At 36.8% G+C, this 9,769-nt stretch overlaps 2 protein-coding genes across 2 annotated transcripts in view; both read right to left on the reverse strand.

Moving 5' to 3' along the window:
• Window positions 1-335: 335 nt before the first annotated feature.
• taf10 (TAF10 RNA polymerase II, TATA box binding protein (TBP)-associated factor) lies at window positions 336-2,729 on the reverse strand. The gene is made up of 5 exons (XM_016474910.1): window positions 2,328-2,729; window positions 1,986-2,143; window positions 1,828-1,892; window positions 797-911; window positions 336-659 (listed from the first exon to the last, which is right to left on the reverse strand). Exons 1-5 carry the CDS (start codon window positions 2,449-2,451, stop codon window positions 570-572), a joined length of 552 nt encoding a protein of 183 aa, XP_016330396.1. The 5' UTR covers window positions 2,452-2,729; the 3' UTR covers window positions 336-569.
• A 3,656-nt stretch (window positions 2,730-6,385) lies between these two features.
• Window positions 6,386-9,769, reverse strand: part of efhd2 (EF-hand domain family, member D2) — a 17,529-nt gene continuing 14,145 nt past the window's right edge. Inside the window, exons 3-5 of the mRNA XM_016475853.1 lie at window positions 8,171-8,318; window positions 7,882-8,016; window positions 6,386-7,662 (exon numbers count right to left, since the gene is read on the reverse strand). Coding sequence (XP_016331339.1) covers window positions 7,531-7,662; window positions 7,882-8,016; window positions 8,171-8,318 — 415 coding nt within the window. The 3' untranslated portion in view covers window positions 6,386-7,530. The remainder of the gene's footprint in view (window positions 7,663-7,881; window positions 8,017-8,170; window positions 8,319-9,769) is intronic.

The following is a 9,769-nucleotide window of genomic DNA, read 5'->3' on the forward strand; positions in this document are numbered from 1 at the left end:
AAATAGCACAAAGCAAAAGCTAGTACTTAAATATTATTATTAATATCATGTTTGCTGTAGACAGATGGTGTGATGAGCAGTCTATGGCCAGTGCAGCTGTACTACACTGTAGAGAGAGAAACTTGAGGGCAGCTCCAGGTACTATTAATACTGCAACACGTTACAGCTCAAGCCTCTTATGGCATGAAACTGAATCCATAAAGCAGAGATGAGAAGTTCAGACAGTGTATGAACTGACGTCACAAATGTAAAAGCAGTGGTTAAATTAAGACTCATTTTTAATATATCTGAACTCGACAGGCTTCAGTAACAGAAGACGTGCAATTACACAGAACTTAATTACAATGAATTTATTTATACAGGATTTTTACTTACATCAACTAAAGTCACACGGTGTGGTGTAATCAAACAACTTAAGCACACTTAAAGAAAATACAAAAAAGCTGCTAAATCCCTAAAAGCTGTGGGCCAGTGGGCTGATGGTTCCCACGCTGAAGGATAATGCCTTCAAAGCTCTGATGGGACAAACAGCACATTTCCAGCAGTCCATTTCAATGAAGCACTTCCCCTCAAATGAAGTAATGAGGTTTCTTTACATTTACGCCATACTCTGCCATGGCTGGTGTCAGATCTTCCATTGTCAGCGTGTACTTCTTGTCCTGGGAGGCGAGATGAGAACAGTGTGAATGAGAGATATTTACAACACATTTTTTATTTGGCCTGCAGATTAAACATTCATTATATAGATTTACTGTATAATATGTTACTGTACTAAGCACAGTTTGCGAACACAAACCTTGGTCTTGTTTCGGGAGCTTCCAGAGGCCGTGCCCTTCATTTTGCAGTGCTGTAGTGCGTCATTTGCAATATCTGAGATGAACTTCTGCGATGCCAAAGATATGAGACGGATTCTGACAACACACAAGGGGATAAAGACGTCAAGGAAGATTCATGATTCAAGCATTTTTTTAAAACCCTGATGAATAAATGATACACCAGATATTTTTATTAAGAAATTCAGTGTTTTAATATTGGCCTAATGTATTACCAACAATGCAATACTCTTCATGAGACATAAATGTGTTATTTAAGCCCATTCACAGGACAATAGCTATATAGTTTTAAAGGGGTCATATGATGCTTTTTTAAAGATCATTATTTGGTGTATTTGGTGTAAGAAAGGAAAACTTGAAATCGCATCATATGACCCCTTTAAAAATCATTCTACCTCTATTTAATTAAGGACATGGGAATGATATCATTGGTATCTTTTCTAAAGTGATTTTTTTTCCAGCTGATGAATGGTAAAAACATTTCACAGCTAATCAGACTTAGAGCATTTAAAGTGCCAGACAACAAAACTGTAGGGCACACTTATAAATAACTGTTTATTATATATTATTATAGTATTTATTCACCTTTTTATACTTTCATGTTTTATTTTAAAGTTTTAGTAATTTTATTATATGCTTTCGTAATTTTTTATTTTTAGTTTATTTATTATTTTACTTTTTTTTCTGTTTAGCTTTAATTGATTTTTATTTCAGTTTTAGATTAAGTAATTTCAGTACTTCGACTCAAACATAATTATTTCAGTTAGTTACCAAAGCAACATTTCTCATTTTTAAGTTTTTAATCTAATATATTTTATTTCAGCCTTATTTCAATTAACAAAATGATTTTTAATAGTTTTAGTTATAGTTTATTTAAAGATCCTTAAAAAAAAAAAAAAAAAAGAATTGCTTAAAGAACCTAAATTTTAAACTGTAAAAAAAAATGTAGCACCACTACATAATTGCTTTCTGAGAGAACATTGTTCCAACTCACATTCTTGGATCTGATGCTTCAAAACCAGCTCGGTTGAGGTAGTATCCTGTGACTGCGTCTGGGATCTGAAACACAGACCGTCTGTTAACAGTGCTACTCCGAATATACCATCAATAAGCAAAGAATATACACAGTACTGCAATCATATGTGTACTGACTGTAGGAGTGTAATCCTCCAGCTGCATCAGGAAATCGGCCAGCGGTGTGGTTGAGATAACGGGCTTCACGTCTCCATTAGCGATGCCTGTGGGCACATACACCCCGTTTGACACGCTGGAGTCGGATGATGGGGTCGCCATGGCTGCCGAAGTGGGAACTGTGAGGGGGGAAAGTACGACAGGACAGACCTTCAGAACTGCACGAATAATAAAGATTACAAATACACTACTCTCCATATTTACAAACTTACAGACCAACACTAATGGAGCTAAAGGCTAAAAGACAACAGCAACTCTATGCGCGTTCAAACTGTCAAAACAAACAAACAAAAAAACACCCACCATTACTGCTGCCGACCGCAGGGATGCTGCTGGCGTTTGTGGAGGTGCTGTTCGGGACGCAGTTGCTGCTGCTGGATGCGGCTGCTGCTCCAGTCTGTCCGGTTTGCGGAAGATCCACGTTCATTTTGTCTTGCTTAGCTTGAATATTGCAATAAATTGGGGATACTAGACAAAATCTACGCAGTTTAAACTAAGGAAAAGTTAAGTCGATAATCATTTATGCAGATAAAACAGCGAAGTCGGGGATCATTCGCTTTAAGAGAAATATTTACGCATGTGTCACGTGATTAACACTTCCGTGTGCAACCAGTACGACAGTCCGGAGAATAGATACATATCTATTCACATCAGAATTGTGAACAATAGTTCCGGGATAGATTGCGTTTCCGTGAACATTTATCCAAGCGTGTTTTCAAGCGCAAACATAAGTGTTCACGTTATATTTTGTAATTTAGAGATAAATAGAGAAAAACATATTTCATGCGTCGACAGATGAGGTCTTGCAAACAGCTCCACCTAGTGATAGTATTTGGTTACTTGATTTCATAATAATTTACAAAGGTGTAAAGGTAATTTACAAAACATTAATTTCGTAAATGGAGTGCTTTACTCATGTGCACTTTAGTATTCAAATGACCCTCTAGTTCTTGTCACACCTTCTCTGTGACAATTTTCCATTAATGTATTTTATATATTTTTGTATTATATTTATATAATTATATTTACTTACAGTGGAGATCAAAATTGGAGAACAACCTACAATTTCCTAAATTTCAATGTCACTGCTTAGTCCTATTTAAAGTGATCCTAACAGGAGTAGAAGGACAGTTTTTAAGCATATTTCATAAATTAATTGTATTCTGAAGCACAATATAAAAAACTTAAATGAGATATTTGAAAAAGAACTCTGATCAAAATTACCTCCATGTTATTGGTGTTAATCTGGCACCTGGTGCTAATTTCCTTAATTATATGATAAACCCTATTTAACTGGCAGCATTCTTCTAATTTTCACAGAGATTGCAAGGCAGGCTGCTCTAAGGTGACTGAAACCCTGCAACAGGAGGTTGTCCAGACAAAGGCCAAAAGGATGATGCTTTCAGCCATTGCAAGAGAAGCTGATCGTTCCGAATCTGTTATTTCTAGAATATAGCAGGTTTACAATGACACTAATTCATTCAAGTTCCCCAAAAAGACTGGCCGTCCACGTAAGACAAATAAATGAGAAGACAGGATAATGCGGAGACTCTCGATGGAGAATTGGTTCAACACTGCAGCTGGAATTGCTTGCCAGTTCAGTGCTGAACAGGGTACGGATCTGTCTCGGCTTGTTTAAGAGAAGTCAGACTGAAAGTGCACTCTGCAGTGATGAAGCCTCATCAAATAGCTGAACTCACCTTTGCTGAGGAGCATGTTGTGTGGAGAGAGAGGAGAACTGGTCCAAAGTTCACTTTAGTGATGAGAGCAAGTTTAATTTATTTGGGACCGATGGAAAACATTTTCTTCAAACTGGGGAAAGACTGAACCCCGAGTGTGTAAAGAAGTCAGTGAAAGCTGGAGGAGGAAGTGTCATGGTTTGGAGGATGTTTTCTGCAGCAGGAGTCGGGCCTCTTATACAGATACATGGCAGTTGAATGCAAATGTTTATCAGAACCTCCTTCAGCAACATGCAGTTCCTTCCCTGCAGCATCTCCCAATCAGCCTGCAGTTTTCATGCAAGACAATGACCCCTTCACACTGCAAAATGGGTAAAGCTGTTCCTTGAAGCTAAGAACATTGAAATAATGAAATGGCGGGCCCAGAGTCCTGATCTAAACCCAACTGAAAATCTTCGACCAAGTTATGGCTAAGAAACCCACTACAGTTACCGAGCTATGGAAGAGACTGGAAGAAGAATGGACCAAGATCACACCAACACAGTGTGAGAAACTAGTGATATCCAGTGACCGCAGATGTGCTGAAGTCATTCAAAGCAAGGGCCTCTACACTTCCTAATAATTTCTAACAGCTGTAACCCTCCAAAATATTAGTTATCTTCTTTTGTGCTACACTGGTTATTGTTCTCTAATTTTAATCACTGTTTTCCACAAAACAAAGGTTTTTGTTGAAATGCCTTGGTTATTTTGTCAAACTTGTTGTTAGTATAACAGTGGTATACTCGCAGCTAATATTCATTCAAATTTTGAGCGATGAAGATTAACAATACTTCAGAAAAAAATCAAGTATTTATAGATTGTTCTCTAATTTTGATCTCCACTGTATATTTATATATTCTAATATATATTGAATTGCTTATTTCCTAAATCTAAATCTTTTTCATGTTATATGTTTGAGTATGACACACATAACCATATAAATCACAAATAAACAAAATGTTTCCAAATTAAAAGTATTTTTATTGTCACAAGAATAATTATACATTTTAGTAAGAAAATCAAAAATAAATGTGCATATTATAGAAGCCACATATCATAAGCCTACAAGAGTATGATACCATAACCACGAGTTTCAACTGACATAGACAGCGACAGTAAGGTACAGATAGGATGATTCAAAGCCCTCTCAACCGTTGTCAAATCACTGGAATGATGAATGAAACAATAAAACATGCCATAAGATTAAATTGTTGAACTACACGGCCATTTTCCGTCCTCCTGGCATCACCTTTCACAGAAAAGTTCAATGTTGTGCTTTTTGTGTTATCTGCCTTGGAAGAAGCAGTTTTTTTTTTTCACAGAAATCCACAGAAGTTAATACCGCCAAAGCTCTAATGTAATTATTCAGATGTGCAAACATTAATAATAAAACCAAAACTGTAAAATGGTTTTTTACCGATTAATAATGAGTTATTACTTTTTTTAAAAGTTTTAACATTATGGATCAGTGATGTTCAGTCTAAATTCTAATTAGCTGTTCTCATATTAATTTAAATCTGGCTGTTGATCAGAAGTATCCTTCAGGGAATTTTACAGTGGAATGTTGCACTAAAATAAGCTTAACAGTACAGAAGTGTGAAATCATTTGGCACGACAACAACAGAACAGCTAAATTCTCTCAAAAGGAATGACAGAATGGTTTATGGCTTCTAACAGAACGCAACAGTTGTTTGATTGGTGTCATCAGTCGACTCCTCATTCACCAATCAATAACATTAACACTACTACATTCACCCCTTAACAGCCAATATTTAAAATACCTTTAAATTGAACAGTAGATAAAAGAAAAAAGACGATGTGGATGGCTGGAAAGATTGGGAGACAAATAATTATACACCTGAACTAGTGAGCAAACAAGAACATTTACCAGTGACTCGGAACACAAAAACAAGGAACAACATGAAGCATAGCAATTGCCAACAGTATTGTCTCCATTATAGAAAAGACTAAAGGTATTTTGCCTTTACTGATAAGATTGTAATGGAAAAACCTAAGGTATATCGGATACACAGAGAGCCGAATGGAGACAAGATTGTAGGCAACAAAATTCATATTGAGAAAATAAGAGTTTCTTTTCACAAGACCCCTTTCCATACAAAACTAAAATTATGTTTAATTTTCATCACACAAAAATATAGATTTGTCTTTATTCATTGCATCTCAGTTACCTTTGCCACAGTGTACTGCATGTCACATGACAATAAAGCGTATTCATTACGCTTTTGGATGATTTCATTATAAATGTTCCCTCATTTTTCAGAAGATTTAAGAGTAAACTTTGAAGCCTATTCTATTTTTTAAACTAAATACTTAAGTGTTAGATCCTATTCAGACACATTTGACATTTCGATGTTGGAATACATGCACTGGCTCTACAGAAAAGCCATGCATATTTCATAAGCAAATTATGTCTTTATTCTACGCATGAAACATTTGCTTTCACCTCATCTCACTGAGCATGGGCTGCTGTGCAAAGGCTTGTAATAATTTGATTAATATTATGCAATCCAGACACTGATTTAGTTGGTTAACTCTTTAAGGGAAAGTTCACCCCAAATAATTTACTCACCCACATGTTGTTCCAAACCTGTATGAACTTCTCTCTTCTGTGAAACACCAAAGAAGAAGAAAGCTATACAGGTTTGGAAAGACACAAGGGTGAGTAAATGATTTTTGGGGGAACTATCGCTTTATATAAAAGCTGAGGAGGTGGATTTCATGCCATCTGTGGTATCTGAGCAACCCCATAAGCATGTCACAGTTACTTGTTCAGCACACATGGAAGCACAAAAGACAGGGGTTCAGAGGTCAAACGGTCAGATGACCTTGTCCTGACAACACCTCCATCGACATGAACCACACAAGCTGAAGAAATAGAGTTGTAATGACTGTACAGCCATTTCACATCATCATTTTGATTCTAAAGACTAATTGTAAGCTCGTATGTGCCACATTTAACACCTTAAAGACTAAAGGGAACCATGTAGGAAAAACGACACAGTGGCCATGCAAGAGAATATTGATAAACACTCAGCAAACACTATTACAAAACCCCTTCTCCATCTCTCTCTCTGCTCAGTAAAAATATAGGCTATTTTATGCTCTTACTATTTAATGTATCTGTGAACGAGAGCAGAGGTCTGGTGTATACTAATGTTTGTCCTGTCATGTTCAAATGGTCAGCAATGAATGTTTTGTTAGTCACGGTACAGTGAAAAGCATTTCCTGGTTAAACAGGAAATGATGTTTTGCACTAGTGCAATTGCCACTGATATGAATACAATGGACTGGATGTGGCATACTGAGCGTACTAGTTGATTATTAAAAAAAAAAAAAAAAAACCCTTTAAACCGTTAGATTTTAATCTACTGACACATCGACGAGAACAAGACAAAATGCCGTTCCAGTTAAAACGAAGCTGACGCAACGATGGGGAGAATGAACTACAGTAAATATATACACATGCGACTGAAACGGAACAAATCCAATCCAGTGTATTGAGATCAGTGTCTGGCTTCACATTTAAAATAAGCCTTAGAGTAAAAGTGAGAGTGAGAGAAACAGGCCACGATAAAACAGACGATTTCAACACCGACATCCGCTAATGAGCACGAACTACATAGGTGTCCCTCTCTCAGGAAGATGAATCTGCATGGATCTCGGAGCATTTCACAGCCTTGCATAGTATCTCTGACTGCAGGGGACTCGGATGACAGACAGACGGACAAAAGTGGATGAGTAAATCGAGGCTGTCGAGGTGGATGAGGCTATTTGAAGGCTGATTTTAGCTCTTTGAAAGCAGCTTGTCTTGTCTTCCTCTCCTCCGCCTCACGCTTCTTCTCTTCCTGCTCCTGACGGATTTCCGCCTCAAACCGGTTTGATTCATTAATGGCCTGCACCTGTCAGAGAAAAATATACATTTTGAGGTAATTCTAAATTGAATTTCCTTATCAGTGGCATTCAATGCAACCTATCTAGGCAGGAAATTACAGTCGTTATTGAAACACAGAGCTGTCATAGACTAAAAAGGGGTTTAAAATTATGAATGAATCTGCTGATGGTTAAAAATGTATTTCACTTAGGGGTGGAAAATAGTATTAAATGTCACGATTCTTTACTTTTGCCTCAAAGAATGATTTGGCTCCCTTCACTCCCTCAGTAGACACGTCAATCTCTGACAAACGTGCCAAGACATGAAGCCCGCTGTCCTCCGCCAGCTCTCCTGCTGCTGCTTTTTTGAAGATAAGGAGAAACTAGAGAAAGAAAGAGGAAGGAAGGAATTGAGGTGATTAATGGGGGAATATAAGTAGTTTCCTGTAAAGTGTGCAGCTCTTCATTATGTACTTCATTGCTGTGAAATACAGCCAAATCTGCAAACAAATTATTTCGACATACTGAAGCATTTACCTCTCTAAAGCTGAGTTTGCCATCCAAGTCCTCATCTACTTCTTTGATCATGTTCTTCAGGCCCAGGTGAGTCTGAGGTGCACCAAGTTTCTCCATCATCAGCTTCAGCTCCATCAGATCGATAAAGTTATCTTTCTCTGAATCATACCTACACACACACACACACGCACAAACAAGCAACCAAATTATTTAAGTAGAAATATCATGGAAAACAGCACTTCTTTTGAAATAAATGTCCCTGAAAACATTTCTACCCATCTCATCACTGGCGATCAAAAGAGGGCAGTGCGGATGAGTAACTGGGCCCTCGCTAGCAGGAATACCTTATCAACACTATTGTAACATCTATTGTAACATCTTTCACTTAACATACCAACTGTTCAACTGTTTAAATTTTCAGCTGATTTCAACTTAAAGAAAATAAATAAATTCCCATGTGTTTTCACAGACCAGTGAGAACTCTCAACAGGTTGTTAGTCTAAATCATTAAAAATACTTTAATCTGGGAAGACGCTACATTTAATTTTATTTGAATGAAAACTCCTGAATTTTTGTCCTACGGAAATATTTTGCAAAGACGTATTTTCAGTGTACTGGAGGTGGCTGAATTATCTACACCAGTGGTACTCAAACTCTTTGACCCACTCTTTGCCACCTTGTCTTTACCCAAGACTATATTTGAAGGCCTTCAATCTTAGCTGATATGCACCTCTGGTACTTGTTGTAAGAAAATGAAAACTCAAAAAAAAAAAAAAAGTAATTTTAATGTTTTACATCTTTATTATTTATAATTATGAATATGGTTAATATAACTATATTTAAATCATTTTAAAACTTACTGAGAAACCCCTGTAAGTTTGCTGAGAACCACTGATCTACACCAAGGTATACACCAGTACAAACCATCTTGTTCATTTGTGTATGATAAATCATGGCGTCTACCCTGACTAATGTACATTATGCTCTGAAACATGCAGGAATTAATTCAAGCAGACCTGCCGGCATCAATATCATCATTCAGAACTGAAGTGTTCAATAACAGTCACCCATTTATTATATCCACTGCTGAGATCATCTTAATGTTCATCTCTCCTGCATTTTTAATAAACAGCTTATGAGCTGCCAGTAATTTATTGAGTTAATAGCAATCCAAGACACTTGTGTGTACACCTGACAGCATTAAAATGTGAACTTTAAACAAAATCTACAGACTAAACATAAACTTAAGTTTTATAAATGTTAAAGCATTTCAGTCACTTCTCTTAAAGGGGTCATATGATGCGATTTAAATTTTTCCTTTCTCTTTGAAGTGTTACAAGCTCTTGGTGCATAAAGAAGATCTGTAAAGTTGCAAAGACTAAAGTCTCAAATCCAAAGAGATATTCTTTATAAAAGTTAAGAGTCAGCCACGCCTACCTAAAACGGCTCGTTCTAACACGCCCCCACATATCTACATCACTATGTGGGAAGATTTGCATAACGCCGCCCAAATGTTCACGCAAAGAAAGAAGAAATGAAAACTACTTTGTTTGGCCTTCCAAAAATGGACACGACTAGAAATCAGTGGTTAAGTTGTATTTACAACACTGTTCCAGAACA

Source organism: Sinocyclocheilus anshuiensis, unplaced genomic scaffold (genome assembly GCF_001515605.1).
Source record: "Sinocyclocheilus anshuiensis isolate Anshui unplaced genomic scaffold, SAMN03320099.WGS_v1.1 scaffold13, whole genome shotgun sequence".
Taxonomy (NCBI): Eukaryota; Metazoa; Chordata; class Actinopteri; order Cypriniformes; family Cyprinidae; genus Sinocyclocheilus; species Sinocyclocheilus anshuiensis.

What these genes read in the sequence shown, in the direction of transcription:
- taf10 (XM_016474910.1), bottom strand. Translation starts at nt 2,451, where the DNA reads ATGAACGTGGATCTTCCGCAAACCGGACAGACTGGAGCAGCAGCCGCA. An exon ending in TGGAGGATTACACTCCTACA is followed by an intron (nt 1,893 to 1,985) that starts GTCAGTACACAT and finishes TCTGTGTTTCAG; the next exon opens with ATCCCAGACGCAGTCACAGG. An exon ending in GAAGCATCAGATCCAAGAAT is followed by an intron (nt 912 to 1,827) that starts GTGAGTTGGAAC and finishes GTGTGTTGTCAG; the next exon opens with AATCCGTCTCATATCTTTGG.